Below are 19,823 nucleotides of genomic sequence, written 5' to 3'. Positions count from 1 at the left end.
CTGTGGTGAATGAAGTAAGCAGGATCCAGCTAGTAGTCTGAAGGGCTGCTGCTGGGAACTGTTTGTCGTTGGTGCAGCACTCATAGACCGTAAAACGTCCGGGGGTGGGCTGTACAGGGCGAAGGCCCGCGACAACCCCCCCCCCAAGTTCCTAAATAGTCAGTGCCATGAACACTTGGGTACACTAAGTCAATCGTAAGAAGAGAGGTTATTGCATACAGCCAAATAAAGGACACTTGTTAGATCTGTATGTTTCATGATTTGACACTCCATGTCCCAAAGGGAAGCAGTTAAATCATCAGGTTAAGCAGTGAAATCATTTCATCAATGTGTAATGCAGGCTTCTTTTGAATCCAGTGCACACATGTGCATTATACATGTACACTAGACAGGGATTTTCCATAAACGCGAGGTACACAGCAAAGGGAACCTAATACTATTGTGCTGAATTTGAGCTTAGTAATTATTCTGCAGTGCAACAGCAGGACTAGCTGGAAGCCTTTTCCTTCTTTGTGTAGTGTACAAGCTTAGAGATGGAGACCATGCTGTGAGAGTCAGCTTTTTGTTTCTTTTTCTTGCGGGAATCTACAGGATCTAAAGATGCAATTTGATGTCAGATTTGAATGTGGCATGGGCAGCCCCGGAGAACTTATCTATGCAGCTCTGCACACACTTGAGATCAACATCAATTGATGTATCAATTTATTCAGATAAACTGAGGGTGGTGGTGGTGAGGGCATTCCATAACTGGGGTGGCACCATTGTAAACTGCACCTGGAAATCACCAAACTGCATTCCCACCCTTAAAGAAAATAGCTGTGTGAACTGAGCCCATGAGGATTTGCCCAGCATGACAGAAGACAATATGCTCTGGCAGATTGCTACTTACTTTTCCTCCAAGCAAGATAGTTTAAAATGAAGGGTGACACATGGAGAGCATCATTATGGGGTGTTTTCTGAAGGCCAGCAGGAGATTTCTCGAAGGCTTCAAACATATCCAGAACATGTCACAACTATGGATGGGTGAACGTGCTGCATTAGAATCATAATTTACCAACATTTTGGCTGAACATGTGCCATTTCCCAAGATCCCATAACTATATTCAATTTTTGCACATGCACATTTAACAATGGGACCTTGGACCATGTTTTGCATATTCTAAAATTATGACATACAGTACAATGTGATGCAAAACTAAAATTTACTCCAGTTGGTTGGTTTTATGTGTTTACACCAGACATTTTTTTTATTTTTTATTTTATTGTTGGGATGGCTCCAAAGCTGCAACCAGCACAGGAGGAGGAGGCAGCAGCACAGGAAGTGTTGTGGTGGATCCTTGCTATATACAGTTACTTGTAAGTAATTTCCATTGAATGCAAAGGGTCTTGCTTCTTAGTAGATCTGTAGAGGAAGGTTTACAGTAGATCTGTAGAGGAAGGGTGCTAAGAAGACAGTGATTTATGCTTAAGCATGCTGCATCATGCACACAAGCTACAAATTAACCCATAAATCAAGATCATATTGGATTATGAGAATATTATAGTTTGGCAGAGAGACAATCAGGCTCGGAGCACATCTGACCATTTAAAAATGTATCAGATTCCACCCCGAAACTCACCAATTATTAGCTTTAGTGGTATCACTAAGTTACAGCAGCTTCAGCAGTGGGGCACTAAGCACACCAATCAGTGCCCACTTTCAACATGTTTTAAACTGGGATATCTCATGTCCCATGCTGAATGAATTAAGACAAGTGGCAATATATTTCGTGATTGATAATGAACTATAGAAATCTCTGATGCATAATATTTGCTTAAGGAAGCGGGGGAATCAAAAGTTACAATTATTTGAAAGAGGTAAGTATACTTGAAGTACAAAACCACAAAACTTGCACTTTAAAAGTTGCACTGCAACCAATACTTTCAGTAAGCAGATGCTGCTCTTTCCTGGAACATAATTCAATCCTATAATGCACTTTTATATCAATAATGTAATCTAGGGCACATCCTGCCTGCTGTTTCAGCTGAGCTAGAGTGTGTGTAAAAGGATGTGTGGGAAATATCCAGGGGAAAGGCAAGTATATTCTACTCCCCAGGAAGCAAGAGAACACGTTGCACAACCCATCCTATTGCCAAAACGCACACTGCCGACAATGTACCCCCTTCATCTAGATTTTAGCAATTCAGAGTCCTCAAACGCCACATCCAGTCTCCAGAACTACAGATGTCAAGCCTGCCATTCCAAGTAAATGGAGGACCACATGCAAGCTAAACTCCTCAGAGAGAAATGGCTGCAGATCAGTACTTGAACACATGCTTTTCATTTAAATAAGGAGATCATATTTACAAAGAAATCTTCTTTCCTCACAGTGGCAGGAAAAGGCAATTTTTTTCTTTAGAAGTTTCATAACCCACATATCCACTGAATGATTCTCTGAAACGCCAGGGATGGGGAATTGGTGTGACCCTCCTAGTATTGTTGCACCACAACTCCCTCACTGTTGGTCAGGCTGGATGGAGCTGCTGGGAGCCAGAGGACAACATCTGGAGGGCTACAGATGGCTGAAGTTACTTGAGTTTTTAAGACCTTTAAAAGAGGGGACTTCCACTGCCTCACTCTTGCGTGTGCCTCCCTATGGCCATTCCTTCCACCTCCACTTCCTAGAAAGGTTTGAGCTCCAGAGCCATTCCAGGCAGTGTGGCAAGAGGGAGGAAAGAGGACCAGCTGTGCAAGGCTGGAAGGGGAGAGAAGGAAAAATTTCCCGGAGCAAGTTTAATCGTGCTAGAACCTGATAATATTTTCGCCACTTGTGAAATCAACCTAATGGAAGCCAGCTTTTAGATAAAATGAATTGCGAATTATAAATGCAGCCCCAAAGCCACACAATTATCCTATTTTGCCTACCAGACTTTCACATATAATTCATTTGAAAAACATATTTTAACACGGCACAGAAAGGAACTCTGGTAGAAGTGTCTTTGGAAGAGAAAAACCATTACCCTTTCCTGACCAGATAATGCGTTCAGGTAAAACTGGGTGGGGGGGGGGAGAGAATGTGATGGTGAACTGCAATATAGATGTATTTTCTGCTGTTGAACAGTGCACACAATTCAGTCCAAACTGCAGAACCCAGAGTGAGGAAGTCTCTTTCATGATGTGCGCACAAAGCAAAACAGAGCTCATCTCTTCCTAGCCTTGCCCTGTTCTGCTCCTATCCCTCATGCCAACTGATACTTTTCTGCTGGGTGTCTTCTCAGACTCATCCAGATATTGTTATAGTAAACTCCATATTTCTTGATCTCTATGAAAAACAAAGTTTCTAGAGAGGCATATACCCTACAATCCATTTTGGCAAGGAATTCATAATGGTTGTGATACAGCAATGGAGTTACTTGTCAATTGGCCTCCTTGCTTTGCACAGATACCCACTCTCCCACAATCACAAACTGCAGGACCTATGACTAAAAAGGGTTTTATAGCAACAGTCATTAACCTTTGACATACTGTCTGCCATTCACTGCATATCCAGGGACAGTGCTTCCTGTTTTGCCACTTGAGGCAAAACGGGAATGGCTGCCTTTCCCTGCCCTGTCACGCCCGCTGCTGCCACCATATCTGTTGCCACCAGCTCTTCTCTGCCTGCTCTTCTACTACCGCCACTGGTGGAGATGTGGTGCTGGCATCAGTGCCAATTTCAGGACTGACACCAGCTGATTTCAGCTGATACCAGTGCAGAGGTGTTTGGGCGCCCATAAGGCTGCTGCTTTGGGGGCTTCTGCCATCTGAGGCAGCTGCTTCAGTTTGCCTAGTGGCAGAGAAGCCTCTGTATTTTTCTACCACAGGGGTAGCTAACCTGTGGCCTTCCTCTTATTGTTGGACTGTAACTGCCATTCTCCCTGGCCACACTGGTGAAATGTTTAGCCCAACTCTGCTTTTTTATTGCTTTTCACCGGCTCTATTTGGAAACTCAAAAGCACTGCAAAACTGACATTTCCATATTGGTTCAAGGCATATATATATATATATATATATATATATATATATACACACCCACATCATTTTATACCAGTTTTCAAGGTTGAAACAGATCTCTCAAGGCAATTCAAAGCATGAAATTACCATTAAAAGTAACTTTACAATGAAATACAAAATTCGTAATACAAATCTCATAAACACAATGAAGTTCAAAGGCTGCAGTAAAAACAGCAGCAATGGGGAAAATCCAATATAAAAACCAAAGACTAACACTGCTATTCAATTGAAACCAGCTGTAAGCAACCAGGTCTTTAGACATACTTGGATCTAAAGGTCTTCAGGCCTATTTGAAACCCACAACGAGGAGCCTACCATGCTTCTGTGGGGCCAATAGAAGGGGGGTGCATTGCCCCCAAAATAGAGAAATAATCAATTGCCATTACTGAATAGAATTACGGTATATATCACTATAGTGAGGAACCTCCAGGTGACTTGTCCCAATGCTAATTGCTGGTGGGCAACTTCAGTGCCCCTGCTCTCCCATCTTTATCTTTAAGCAGGGAATGGACTAGGCAGTCCTTCAAATACAGTGTGACAAATGGTCACCCTGGGGCCTATGAAGGGTAGCAGATTGAAAGTTGGGTTTGGTTTTTTTTTTTTTTTAAGAGAACACCTAGCTACTTTGAATGAATTCAAATCTCCATGGCCTAATAAACTGCATCCAAGTTTGCAAGAAAGGAGATTCCAACTAAACATCTGGGAAAACTTTCTGACAGTAAGAGCTCTTTGGCAGTGGAACAGACTCCAGTGAGACGTGGTGGACTCTTCTTCCTTGGAAGTTTTTAAATGGAGGTTGGATGGCCATCTGTCATGGATGCTTTAGTTGAGATTCCTGCATTGCAGGGGATTGGACTAGATGACCCTTGGGTCCCTTCCAACTCTAATATTCTATGATTCCTGAGTGGCAGGTGAGAATAATAATATAATTAAAAAATATTTACTCCCAACATTCACACATTTCCTAAACTGGTTGTTATAGGTCAAGGCTATATAGCTCCTCCTGCCCCCCCAAAAAAGTCAATTTAGGAAGGCAACTTTTTTTTCTTAGGACACTTTGTGACAATTGCATTGTTCCTTGTTTGATGGAACAAAGCTAGGAACTGTTGTCATGATGATGATGATGATGATGTCAGGTCTACATTAGGGTTGCTCATGAGTAATCAGGCATGAGTCTCAACTGTCTTAACAGTTTATTGGTGCAGACTATTTACAGTGCAGAGAACATGAAAACATGACCGTCCTAGTCACTCGCAGAATCCGGGAGTGCCGGTTTCTGGCTGCGACCCCAACATAAGAATTTCGGCACCCCAAAGTGCCACCACCCCTGTCTCCCTTTGACCCTTCTATGCAACTGGGGCGATGGAAGTGGCGTGCTCCCCTCAGAGCGAAACTCATAAGGTGTGTCCTGGGGCTCTCAGCAGCATCTCCAAGCCCTTGTCTCGCCTGGCTGTTTCCAGCCCGCCCCTCCCCACTGAAGGAGGTGCCGCTCTTCCCACTTGAGGAGGTCTCACTACTGAGGAGACCTCCCGTCCTGCCGAGGACAGTTTCGACAAATAATAATTTATTATTTATACCCCGCCCATCTGACTGGGTTTCCCCAGTCACTCTGGGTGGCTTCCAACAGAACATTAAAATGCAATAATCTATTAAACATTAAAAGCCTCCCTAAACAGGGTTGCCTTCGGATGTCTTCTAAAAGACATCTAACAACAAATGTTTGAGGAATTCAGCAGTGGAAAAGGGCTACTGAAGGCTACTAACTATGATGGCCATGCTCTGCCTCCACAATTCAAAGTAATAACGCGAGTGAATACGAGTTGCTGGAAACCACAGGAAGGGAGAGTGTTCTTGTGCTTGAATCCTACTTGCGAGTTTCCCATAGGCATCTGGTTGGCACTGTGAGAACAGACTAGATGGGCTATTGTCTTCTTCTTGTGTTAATGCAAGCAACCTCGATCATGATTACCCTTCCAGCTTGGACTCTTCCACTCCTGTTCAACAGTTGGCCTGATCCCTCCACTCCTTGTTCTTTCTATCCCAACTCTTACAGAAGCCTTACTTGCACCAGAGTGGAGAGTGTCAATAGGTAGAATAGCACATGTTTCTATAGCTCTTCCAGTTGACTATGGGGTATATTATATTTGTTTTCTTGTTAAGCATTTTAGGAGGGGAGGGGAGCAATGCAGGTAAAATGAATTATTTCAGTTCAGTTTACTCTTTGAACTCCACACTTGCACTCTCTCTTGCTCTCATTGCGACTTTGGACAGAGGTGCTGGTATGCATATAAAGAGGTGCTGCTCAATAATACGAGACTGGAGTAAAACCTTCCAGTTACTTCCAACTGTTGACATTTTGCTTTGTTTTTATGTTTGTGATCTCTAGAGAGTTGACACAAGATTTTGTGCAATGAAAGTTTTTAAGCCACTGAGAACTCGGCAAATAGTCTGCAGGCTATTCAGTAGAAAAAGGCAGCTTCTGACCACTGTCAGATTACATTCCAAGTTTTATTTAGCAACATGTACTATAACCTCTCATTTGATTTATGTATGAAGAGCAGTTAACATTTAGCACTCAATATATGTTGTCAAGGAAACATCATACAGAAAATGACAGGTCATGGAAATGCAGATTGTTCAACAGCAGGCTACCTGGTCTCTTAATAGCAAGTTTACCTCAAAGCTATTTTAGTTGATCTGTCCTGCCTTCAAAAGAAAGAACACAGATATAAACTCCTTCATGGGGAAAAAGAGTTTTGTTTTGCCATGTTTTATACAGATTCCCAAGACACACCTATTTTCATAATGTAGTGATGTGAGGGCAGACCCCATCAAATCCTCTGCACCTTTAGTGCTAGCTAACAAAAAAGGTCTCGTTTACAGCTCCCAATTCTGGGTAAGGGAGATTATTATTATTATTATTTATTAAATTTGTATACCACTATTCATTTGAAGATCACAGGGGAGTTCACAACATAGAAATACAAAATAAGAACACAAAATACATAAAAAATAAAACCAAAAAAACCCTTCCACAAAGACATTTAGGAGGCCATAGAACAGGCACAGGCAAACTCTGGCCCTCAAGATGTTTGGGACTACAATTCCCATCATCCATAGCTAACAGGACCAGTGGTCAGGGATGATGGGAATTGTAGTCCCAAACATCTTGAGGGCCGGAGCTTGCCTATGCCTGCCATAGAATGTTAAATCAGCCAAAGGCCTGGTTAAAGAGAAATATTTTCACCTGGCGCCTAAAAATATGCAAAGAAGGCACCAGGTGAACATCCCTGGGGAGAGCATTCCACAAATGTCTTTTTTGGGGTGGTGTTATTGTTTTGTTTTTGTTTTATTATGTATTTTGTGTTCTCGTTTTGTATTTTTATGTTGTGAAAGGTGCTGTTATCTTTGGATGAAGGGTGGTATGCAAACTTATCAAATAAATACATAAATAACAGGAGGCCACAGCAGGAAAGCTCGGTTCTTGTGTTGCCACCCTCTGGAATTCTTGTGGAGGGGGCACACGAAGAAGGGACTCAGATGATGATCACAGGGTCTGGGTCAGTTCATATGGGAGTTGGGAGTTTATTCACAAGTGTCTGTTGTCGCTGGTGCTTCCAGTTCAGTCTGTCCACTATGGGACCACGTCCTCCAAAGATTTCTAGGTAAGAGTCAAAATCAATGCACAAGGATACAGTCTTTTGGAACTTCTGCAAAACAGAGAGCTAAATTTTCAAACAGGTGTCTGAATATACATTCCCCTGATCTTTATATAAGGGATGAGATTCCCTATCTCCTCCTGCCTTTCAGCCCTATGTGCATGTATGGGGTGAGTGTGTGTGTTTAGTCCGTGTCAAGGTCTACCAGAATCTACATTTAACCTTTTATTAGCTGCATGGTGATTACAGCAAAACAAGAATAACAATCTGGTCACTGAAGTCCCTTGCCATTGCTAGAATGAATCCTTTAATAGTCTTTGTGGTTAAAAGTCTACATTAGAGGAATTCAACAGCTGAAGATTACCTAAAATGATAGCTGTGTGCTGAGAATAATTAACTCTTACACAACTTCCCTGTCAAAAGGTCCAGAGCCTCTACAAGGGAAAAGAAGTAGTTCTATTTGTGGTCTCGCCTTTCTGGTGCTCAGCTTCCATTTAAAGAATATTTAAGGGAGTAATATAGCCTTGTCATGCTGTGGAACTTCTTCCTATAAAAAGTGACAAGACAAGCCCTCATTCCAATCTCCTCTGATTCTCAGCTTATCCATTAGGTTCTGAAACTTGGCTTGTGCACTTTCAGGAAAGAAGTGCATACCCACCCAAATTTCAGGAAACAGTCTTCACCTCTGAATACGTTTTCCTCATGGAATTCTAATCTTGATTCATCAGTGCCAAAGCCACTCCCTTCTCCTTTTCATGGAAGTACTTTTTGAAGGTGATCCAGATTTCAGATGGAGTAGCATTCCTTTGGGAGTACAGTGTAGGCGGTGGAGCTTTCAGAGAAATATAAATTAAAATACCTTTTCAAAGTGGGCCACAAATGCTTTGAATATATTGGCTTAAATGTTCTTGGACAACAAGATAGAATGGTGTACATACTGTACCGACTTGTCTGAATGCCTTTTACTCATGGGTCTTATTACAGATCTTTGCCATGCCTAGGTTGGTCTGCCAACTGCATGGAGACTCACCAAGAATAAGTCAAGATAACTAGCTAAAAAAAATTAGATGCCAAGCCAGTGATACATGAAACATTGCATGATTCATATTTTTGACCATTAGTGGTTTATATGCCATCATCTGGCACCTGTTTTTGACAACTGCCTTTTGTCTGAGATTAGTAACAGCTATTTGCAAACAGATTCTTACCATTAAACTGTGAACTGCTCTGAGGTTACCTTGGAGGCTTTGTGGCATGCTAAGATACATTTCAACTGGTCTCTTTCAGTTAACCTCCAATATGTTTTTGATACTTACAGCAATATAAGGTTGTAAAGATAATCAATGCAACAGCCAAAATTATATCCACTTAGCATAGGCACAAGTATCCAAATTCAACATGTGATAACTGACCCCCCAAAGAAGTTGATGTAACCAGTGGTGTATTATGATTTAGGACCTCAATTTTCTCTGCAAGCTGAGATAAATGCAAGAGATCTATAGCTGCCAAAAAAAAAGCTATAGCATATTTGGACTTTCTTCTGTGCTCACTTCCCAAAGCCCACTAATCTGTAAACAGTGTTAAAGTCTAGTGCCCACTAAAATTTGCAAAACCAGGACAGTACTCTGCTTGACTGAATGCAACGACTGTAGCAGACTACGGGGCTCAGCACCTATAAAAAACTACTGTTTGGCGGATTCCTGTGAGGAAGCCACAACGGTTTAATATGGAATAATACTGCTTTAGTGCAGGTGGGCACTTCCATTCTGTGATCCCCCTCACAGACCTCTGATCCCTGGAATGATTTAACAATCAATCAACTTCCCAGGGAACTCCAGGAATTGTAACCGTGACTGTTTAAATTGGTGTAATAGTGCTTTAAGTGTTTAGTGCAGATGGGGCCAAATATAAGAAATTTACTGTAATATAGACAGGCAACTAGGCTGGGTAGTTTGGGACAGTGACAAGTGAATTCAACCTAATGCCCACACATTAGCCTAGTAAGGACTGATGAAAAATGCATTTTAGTAGTGAAAAAAGAAAGAAGATTTTAGAATCCCATTACTTCCAACATAGCAAGTAGCTCAAGTTAAAGATCATATAACAAAACTATGCCAGTAAAGATTTAAAAGTGCATCTTTCTGTGCACAAATGGGAATTTCCTAGTCATAGCTTTGAGCATTCACAAGCTGAAAGAAAACAAACACATACATATTAGAGGCTTCAGAACTCTGGAGAATAACTGAACTGTTTTATGTGCTGACTCTACATTCAAGGGCAACTGAAATCTAAGTATGTGTGCTCCTCTGCACCCCATATCTTATCTCACTGATTAAGGATGCAACCCAAGAGCCACTGTATGTAAGCAAAGGGATGGTTACCTAAAATGGGACGTGAAAGTATTTTCAGTATGGGGGTGGGGTTGAATTCTAACAGCATTTAAACACCAGCATGTTACATCAGAAGAGTGCGCTACAACATGGGATTCCTTAGCCTAAAGTTTAACAACTGGGAACAACCAATAGGAGTGTTTGCTTACTCTTCATCCACCCACTTTCTTCTCATCCCTCCCCTCATTCCTCTCACAGTGCTTACATCATTGTTTAATAAGTATGTCACATTGTTTAATAAGTATGTCACTACAAGGAGAAGGGGAAGCTTTTGGAAAGTTAGATCTCTCTCCCCACCCTTAAGGCAAGATGATCCTCAGGTAGACCTTCAGAGCAGTTGGGGAAGTAAACTGAGATTAAACTACAATTCCTTGTTTCTGAATTAATGGCTAACTATGGACCCAGGTGGAGCTGTGGGTTAAACCACAGAGTCTAGGGCTTGCTGATCAGAAGGTCGGCGGTTCAAATCCCTGCCACGGGGTGAGCTCCTGTTGCTCAGTCCCAGCTCCTGCCCACCTAGCAGTTCGAAAGCACGTCAAAGTGCAAGTAGATAAACAGGGACCGCTCCAGCGGGAAGGTAAACAGCGTTTCTGTGCGCTGCTCTGGTTCACCAGAAGTGGCTTTGTCATGCTGGCCACATGACCTGGAAGCTGTCTGCGGACAAACGCCAGCTCCCTCGGCCTATAGAGTGAGGTGAACACTGCAACCCCAGAGTCGGACACAACTGGACCTGATGGTCAATGGTCCCTTTACCTTTACCTTATGGTTTAATTAAAATGGCGTTTCCGTGCACTGCTCTGGTTGGCCAGAAGCGGCTTAGTCATGCTGGCCACATGACCCGGAAGCTGTACGCTGGCTCCCTCAGCCAATAAAGCGAGATGAGCACCGCAACCCCAGAGTCGTCTATGACTGGACCTAACGGTCAGGGGTCCCTTTACTTTTACCTATGGTTTAATTAAAGCAGGATGTAAGCACTGAGAAAGGGAGAAGATGAGGAAGGGGAGTGTGTGGTCCAGAGACACTTATCCCCAGTTGCTAACCTATGGGTTTTGCAAGAATTGAATCATCAAACCAGACTTTTGTCCATGCAGACCATGGCTGCAATGCAACTGGTAACTGACATTAAATCTCAAAAAACCATAACACAACTTACTTCCAACACAACAGTAGTTAGTATCGGGGGGCAGGGGTAGCAGCAATTGTATTAATGGTAAGGGGGGGGGGGGTTGTGATGCAAATGAAGCCGGCCAAGTTCTGTTTAGACAACTTTTAAATGCCTATTCTTGGCCCGTCAGCAAGACCTCCAGCTGAGTTATTCCAGATGCAACATAATATCTAAAGCTGCTTTCCAGACTCTTTTGATTTCAAAATAAATATTCACATTATGGCTATGCTCTGTACCAATACCCAAAGGAAAAGTGTGAAGAAACATTTTATGTGCTTTTGGGTTCTTTTTATTAGACTACAGTTACAGAAGTACAACAGTCATTCCACTGACATCTACCCTAGTGTGGAGAAAGGCTTTCAGGGGAAAAACCCCAGAGAAATAAAGTCATATAAAAGTCAACCAAGATACACCAGTGTTATCACAACATATACAACCTGTTTATTATTACTGGTACACCAACTATCACAACGAGGCAATGAAAGGAAGTATACAAGTTGTTTTTATTAAAAAACAACAACTCCTATTAGCTCCAGCCAGCAAAGGCTGTCTCGAAAGGGCTTATATTTACATTGTTTCCTATGAAATTCCTTGCAAATATGTATCACAAGGGGTTTCTGTGTATTACACTACTTATTGTAATATTAAACCACCTATTTACTGTCACCTGTAGTGACCCCAAGACTCAACAATCCAGAGTACAATTCAGGATAGCCAACAGCAGCCCAGGAACTGCAGAATAGGGGCAGCTAGAAAATGAGGAAATGCTGGAAAAATGCGTATCATAGATCCTCACTTTACTAAATACATCCTCCATGGAAAAATCATTCAAACATGTTTCTTAAAAAAAAAAAAAATCAACAGTACAAGGCCATGCATAAATACTCAGAAGTAAGTCCCACTCATGTCAAGCAACTTGCTTAGTACTGAAAATGCACAGACCATAAGACAAAGCTGTAAAAGGATAGGGAAATTAAAGAAAACTAAGCTGAATGAGACCTTTGGAGAGATCCTTACACCTGAATTGCATTTTTTCAGGGAACACATAAGAAGAATGGAATCAAATAAAGGTGACAAATCCGCTCCACCTCCTCGTGGGGAGGAGTTGCGGTGGACCGCAGAGCCGCTCTCCACACTTCCTGTGGGCGGGGGACTTCGTCCCTCGCTGCTCGGAGGAGTCCCCGGCCGCGTCAGCAGGCAACCGGCCAATCAGCCGGCTCGGGGCGTGGCCGGGGGTTCCCTTTCAAAAGGAGAGGCGCGAGCCGAGAGACCTCCTTTCGGCTCGCTTCCTCGGATCTCCCACCCTCCCTCCCTTCCCTGTAGGCAGGTTTCACCCTATGGCCTTGCTTTGGACTTCGGTTGGTCGCCTGCCCTTGTCGGGGGCCTGGTAGGAATTTTTCCACTTGGCAGATTGGCTGGGCCATTTGGTTTTCGCCTACCACTTAGCAATCGTCACAACTTTGTAAGGTGGCGGTTAGGCATTGAGTGACCTAATGTTGGGGGAGGGGAGGCCGGGCCATCGCCTGCCCCTCCAAGCTTAAGGGTAGTCCGTTAAAGGAATCCGGGGGTGTGGGATCTTGTCCGAAGCCCGGGGCGGGGCTAGGGCCATGCCACGACCCCATTGGAACCCAAGGGGAACTCGAGTTGGTCTGAATCGACGGGGCTCCCCTTATCAGTGGCTTACCCTTACTGGACTTCCTGCTCTGCGGGCAGGAGTCAGATATAGTCAGGTCCACTCAATGCCTAAGCCAATACCGCTCACATGCTGTAACGAATAAAGTTGTGGCCAAATTTTTACCCAATCACATTAACCTTATATTCTGTGTCCTGGTGTTTTTATTTCAATCCCAGGAGGGCGGCTTTGGGGTCTCGACACGCAAAAGATGGTGTTTTTAGGACTAATTGGCAGTCATGAAGTCTGAATGGCATACAGTGGAGAACTCTTAGAATTCTTTTCTGAGAGCAAAAAAGCATGAGATAAGAGGGACTTTGTAGACGTACTTAGGTTTCCAAAAAGGGTTCCTGAGTAGCTTCCAAGGCATAAGAGGACAGATCCTTGGATTAGTAATTGGTTTGAGAATGGGAAAGCCTAGGGCAGATTCTCACACTGTCGGGAGAAAAGCAGTGAAGTACCCAAGGATCTGTATTGGCAGTAGTGTTACTGGAGACAGGGATAAACAATAAGATGGGCTGTGAAGTTGGGTTATTATTGCTTTTTTTATTTTAAAAAACCCCATTAAGATTGACCACAGTTTAGGGTTCAGACATAATGCTTAAAATTGTTGTTAATCGAACCAGAATTATGATTTCATCCTTGGGGTCGTGAATAGGAACTCAACGCTCTCTGAGGCTTGATAAACCGTGATTTATCATGGTTCTTCCAGATAAACCATGGGTTATCACAGGAGTGGGAACCTGTGTGACACTCTGCTGGGGACTAAACTCCTATCAGTGGAATCCAACAACATCTGGAGAGTCACAGGTTCCCCACCCCTGGGTTCCCTGTGACACAGGCACTACCTCAGTATCCAAAAGACAAAAGTGAACCAACTGTTTGGTTGCAATCTTATACACACTTTGGGAGAGCATTCTGCAGCGAAGTCAATGAAATTTGCTTCCAAATAAACGTGCAGAAGATAAAGCTGTCCCACAGCTGCTATTCCCGCACATCAGCTTCTGTCTGGTGTCACATTCCTATTAAGTGGGAATAAAGAGGGTGGAACTAACCACAGGCAATGTTAAAGCAGAGAACATGAGTCACTCATTGAACAGTACATTTTCTCCAAAACAAATCCCTCAAAATGGTCCTTCAAACCATCTGCTGCTCTCTCACACTCAAACCCACATCCCTCTCCCCCATGAAGTGCTTTCAATCAAAACATTTCCAGGATGTAGTAAACTAACATTCTGTCAAATGGCCAAAATCCCTGCTTAGTACTACAACTTTTCACAGAATTTCTTTGTAATCCTTTCCACTTGGTAGCCACAGCAATATGTATTAGTCCTTAAAAATCAAATATTCTCAGAGGCTGCCTCAGAAGGTAATACAATCTTGATCAGAGAACTATGCTGGAAAAGAAATCAATGGCACTCTCTTTGTCCAGCTTTTCCAACCTGCAGTGACACAGCTTCTGGTAGCAAAAGTTCTGGTTTCTGAGACTTTAAAAAGACATCACTCCTCTCCCATGATTTAGGACCTCTTTCACTCTTCACAGTAAGAGATAGCCTAGTTGCGAACTCTGGACTTCCGGCGGCGACGCCATCGCCGGGTGGTCGAAGGCTGCTTCGGGTCCGAAGCGCCTTGTCCATCCCGGGGGTTAGGAGCCGCGCTACCGCAGCGCGCGGCTTCGGTTGGGGTGCGGGAAGAGCGTCCCGCACCCTGGGCTCCCCGGCTGCGCCCGCGGAGGCTCCGAACCCTTCCCTCGCCCCCCCTGTAAAGGGGGAGTGGGGGTGAAGGGACAACGGAGCCGGGCTCACGGGGACATGCCCCAACCGGGATGTAAATGCGGCGGCAAAGCCCGCGGTGAGCGTCTAAGTTCTACCTGTGAAGAATGGAGCTAAAGGAACCCGGTGGTCGTGAGTAAATAATCTTGGCAGAAATCGTGTTTTTGGAACGATCCGGGGGGAAGGAGAAGGGCAGCCTGCCTCCCTCCCTTCGAGCCTAAGAAATCAACCAATTTGAGGGATTGCTGCCACAGAACTGGTCACAAAGTATTTAAAATTGATACATGAGATTGGCAAACTTTTTTCTGGGGAAGCTAGCTAGTGGAAAATATCTCCATTTAAAGTTGCGGTGTTTGCGCTCCAGCTTAGGAAAATGGCGATGAACAAAGAGACAGGAGAAGAAATATGATACCCACTTCCTCCTCCTCTGCCAGTATGTTGGGTTTCGTCCTTGAACTGGTATTGAACTCTGGACTAACAGATGAACAAAGGCTCACTGCCCTGAATGTGGAATTACTTTATAGAAAAGTCAAAGTCTTGTGTGGGGGTCTGAAATGGAACCAAATGCCCACAGAAGAGGCTTATAAAACTTTTGATACTTTGGAAGAAAGTCTTGCCAAAGAGCTGAGAGGATGGATGGAAAGATGGGAAGAAATGAGTGAGCTACTTCGGAGAAGAAATTCGCTCTTTGGGGGTGGCAGCCCCAAGGCGATGTCAAGATTTGCTATATCCAGTCCCCGAGGTGTGAGCTCGGGGGCCAGGGACAGAGAATTAAGGTATTTACAAGAAGAAAAGGAATGTTACAAAGAACCGGAGAAGCTGAGAGAGGAAGAGATGGACACCTCGGAGCTCGTGGCAAGGAGAGTTTTGGACTGTGCCTGGATCTGTGGACATTTGGAGAGGGAAGCTGCATGGAAGTTCAGTGCTGATGCCATCAGGAAAAGAATAATGGACAGAGGAGGTGTGGGGTGAAGTATTAAGTAAAATCCAAAGCAATCTGTTATGGTATTTTGAAATCGGAGGGTGAACACTGTCAACAATAGTTTGTTTTATTATTTGTTTGAACATGAAAGGAGATATTTCAAGTTTCTATGTTATTAGCAGCAATTTAAAGGATAGAAGAGATAGATTTGATGAGGATGATGTGTGAGGATTTATGAGGATGTAGTATAAATAAAGTCAATTTAAGTGGTTTAAGTTTATAGATTAAGAAGATTAAGATTAAGATGAAGATTAAGACGAATGTTTTACTCTATATATATAATTAAGTTTAATTTTTTAAATGAAGAGGTTAAAAAGTAGATTATGGATATAAACTCGAAGGTGAAAAGGCAGGGGAAGTCAACTGTCAAGATTGGAAAAAGAAATTTTTTTTTTGAGAATGTCTAAGTAAGAAGAAAAATCATGGCAATTTTTGTATTAGATGTGTAATTGTATTTGTTTAGTATGTGTATAAATGTAGGTGTGGTTAAGGTTGTATGTTGTTATAAGTAAAAATGTCAATAAATTCTTATAAAAAAAAAAAATAGTTGCGAACTCTGAGCAGGGATGAAGAGAAAGGAAATACACTTAAGAAGTTCAGATTACAAAACAGCAAAGTTTGCAAAAGCTGAGAGTTTTATTGGAACCTCGCTCCAACAACAATGCAAGACTTACCAGGTTTAAAACTTACAGCATGACACATACTTTTAAAGCCTCCAATATTGGAGACTCAGTAGCAGCAGATTCTCTGCTGCTTTTGCCCAAAACATACAAATTCTTAATTAACCATTTGTTGCCCATTCAAAATATATCCATTCATTACAGATGCTCTACACATGATTATCAGTGGCCACAATACATTTTTTTTTACAAATGATGTAGACCCCAATCTTATACATGATTATTATGTAATTAAGGGCATGCACACACCACTAGCCATTTCAAGCTTTATTTTGCATGGTGTTGTATACATAAATGGTGCACATAAATTTTGCATGGTGTTGTACACATGGGGATTCTTCACCCTCTACACATGACCTTTTAGGTTTCCATGCAAGCTCCCTACCCCCCCCCAACCCCAATTCATGTAGCTGCCACCTGCACATGTGTGATGGCTATGTTAAATGTACACAACTGACTTAAGTATGAAGGGGAAATAGCTTAGTTTTTCTGTTTGTAGCAGATGTTGGTTTGAGGGGGGGGAAGCACTAGGCAGCATTAGTTCTTTTAAAAATGAATGGATCAATATAGACTGTGGCTAACATTGGGTGTATGTGTCTTCAAAAACTAGCAAGGGGAATACGCTAGATGTGGAATGAGCAGTAATGTGCACATACCCCCAACTCTCATTGTGTTCAGTTACTCCTAAACCTGCACAGGACTGCAGTTTCATGAATGTTGGCTTTTCTCAACCTGTTGGGAGCTTTAAAAGCCTTTGCAAAAAAAGTGATGGGATGGGAGATCTTAACCCATGATAATATCTCAACCATCCCACAGCCCTGGCATTCTGTAATGGAAAGGCTCAGAGCTCATTTATTTGGGATATTGAAAGATTTCAGTTTCTAACTTGTTTACCACTTAAAGAACAAATCTGATGTTTTAGCTGCAAACCAGCAGCCTTTGGAAATATCAGGGGCTCTTGATGTTTCACCCCAATGAAACATCAGTAAAAGGAATGGTGCCATCACTGGTGGGTGGCATTCCCAGTTTCCCAGGTAGACTGCAAACAACCCAAGATTGGGACAGAATCACTGATAGAATCTACAGAAAAAGAAAGATGTTTGATAGTTTCACTGTAAATGGTTTACATTCAAGATAGCTTCTAATTTTTTACTGTGAACACACACCAGACATATAAGCAGGAAAGCAGAATTCAGTAGGGTAATGTAGGGTGGAGAGGGGGACCTGAAGCCTTTCTTTAGTGGGGAAGTTAACGGTACCAGAAATCCATTCCAGATGTGTTTTGGTAACTCCATAATTTAACAAGAAGAAAAGGCTTCCAGGAAATGTTTCACACACTGACCTGATTCTAAAATGACACTTATACTGCACAAAACCCCTATCTGCACAGCATTCCATAAGGCCAGCACCATTTCAACAATGTTCTCCAGTGTGTTATATGCAACATGGGTGAGGCAGTCTATGACATGCTACTACTGCATGCATAAGTGAGTAACCAGACTTAATTGAAACACCAGGTATGTGCTGCCTTTTTTGATCCATATACAGAATTGTGTTAAAATTAGGCTTGGAACTGGCAACCTTTAGGCTCCTTTTTATCTCCTTGGCTCCACTGATCTTAAATATACTTACATGCTAGTTGACTTTATTCCTTTTGATTTGAAATGAGAGAAGCTGCTCCCCCCAATAAAATCCAGGCATATGCCTAAGAGAGGAGGCATGACAGCCTCATTAATCTACTTTCTGTTCTATTTATCAAGTGCATAACTTTCCAGACATAATTAAGTACCTCAGTACTAGTGTGTTTTGTCCCTTGTTTTAAAAAATGTGAATTCTGAATGAACTATAAATACTCGCACTCCCTGTGAATTGGTTCCTTTCCAGGGATAAAGTCAGGGAGGCAGCCTAGGAAACTGAAACTTTATCCAGTAGAGAAGCATTGCAGCTGCTTCCATTTACAGCAATAGTACACTTTTTCCCTGTTACACAAGCGGCACCACAAAGAGTACCACAAACTTTTTGAGCTAATGAAAACCTGGAGGCTACTGTGGCATATATGGGACGGGCGGTGTGTGTGGCACAAGTCTTCTTTTCCATGCTCAAGGTTTAATAACTTTTAAATATTCTGTTAATAATCCAAGGCACATGCAAGCCTTCACAGAACACTAAAAATAAATCAGGCAAAATAAAAATGCTAAACAATTTCCCCACAATCTCCTTATAACACAATATCATCAGTTGCCTTCGAGATGTACACAAGTCTTGCCCCCCCCCCAGTGAAATCCAACCAAAGTACATGTATTCATTCTTAGCTTGTCTAAAGTGTGCCTGCTCACATGTGTTGCCATTTATCTCTCTCCAAATGAAATAAAGTAAATTCAAACGAAATCAGTGTAAAACGGTGCAAATGCCTTTTGACCACAGAGGCGGAACTGGAGCATAAAGAGAATACAGCTTGCCACAAATTATTGTAGACACAACACTGGTACAGTAGACAACAGCAGAGTCTTCACTTGGAAGAACATCTGGCTGTGACAGCAAACTTCCACAACAGTAACTTTGGAGCCAGCCTTTAGCTTTTGTGTGAATAAACTAGTCCCCAAACCATGGGAAAGTGAGGATTTTTAAAACAGCAAACAATATATATTTATATAAAATATTTTCTTAAGGGTCAAATACGTTATCCTACCAGATCTACTCTTGATAATATCATTGAACTCGTCTACTGCAGAATCTTCCTCGGGGTGTCCTGATTCAGCCATAGCCAAGGCAAACGAGCCGCAAATCCTAACGGGCAGGCGCGCAAAGGCAGGACTTGCTCAGCTCCGACTCCGCATGTTGGAACTTCCCTCAAGCAAGAAAACACACGCGCACGCACCAAAGTTTTAAAAGGAGCGGCTTCTGTTTGCTGCTGGCCAAGCGGCGGTGGGAGGAGACTGGCGACGGCTACTTCCCCAGGCGCGTCGCGTGGAGCGCAAAGGCGAAACTCTCCCGCTAAGCAGACAAGGCAGAGAGCGCTGGCAGGAGAGGAGCTGTCACCCTCCGCTCCTCGGATCCGAGGGAACAGGTGCCGGCGCTTGCCTTAAAAATAGAGCCGGCCAAGCAAGGTGAAAGCGGAGGAGAAGGAATGGAGCCTCTCTATAAATCAGCAGCCAACTTGGGAGACCCCAGAGAGTCCCCTTCCGCCCTGCGCCCGATCAATGCAAACAGGAGCAATTAGAAAGCAAATTGCCCAGCGAAGAAAGGCGGAACATGAATGATTTAGCAGCAACGGCAACAGCAGCAGCCCTCCCTCTTCCTTAAAAGCGTTTGCTTAAATATACAGAAGTAGAATCCGTCTGACGCTCCATTCTGCTTTCTTTCTATGAAGCCCCGTCACTCCTCAAAAATCTTCACCAGAATTCACACCCAAGAGTTGGGATTCAGCCCTGATGGAACTAAATGTTCACGACAGCAAATGCATTTAAGTC

General features: G+C 43.0%; 1 protein-coding gene across 1 annotated transcript in view; it reads right to left on the bottom strand.

Annotated features, from left to right (window-relative positions):
- DMD (dystrophin) overlaps positions 1-19,272 on the bottom strand; it is a 1,040,101-nt gene extending 1,020,829 nt beyond the window's left edge. The window contains exon 1 of the mRNA XM_033147196.1: positions 19,043-19,272. Within this exon, the coding sequence (XP_033003087.1) occupies positions 19,043-19,115 (73 nt within the window). The 5' untranslated portion in view covers positions 19,116-19,272. The remainder of the gene's footprint in view (positions 1-19,042) is intronic.
- Between the last annotated feature and the right edge of the window lie 551 nt (positions 19,273-19,823).

Source organism: Lacerta agilis, chromosome 4 (assembly GCF_009819535.1).
Source record: "Lacerta agilis isolate rLacAgi1 chromosome 4, rLacAgi1.pri, whole genome shotgun sequence".
NCBI classification, from domain to species: Eukaryota; Metazoa; Chordata; class Lepidosauria; order Squamata; family Lacertidae; genus Lacerta; species Lacerta agilis.
The sequence above is the reverse complement of the archived record's forward strand: the minus strand, read 5'-3'. Positions and strand labels throughout refer to the sequence as shown.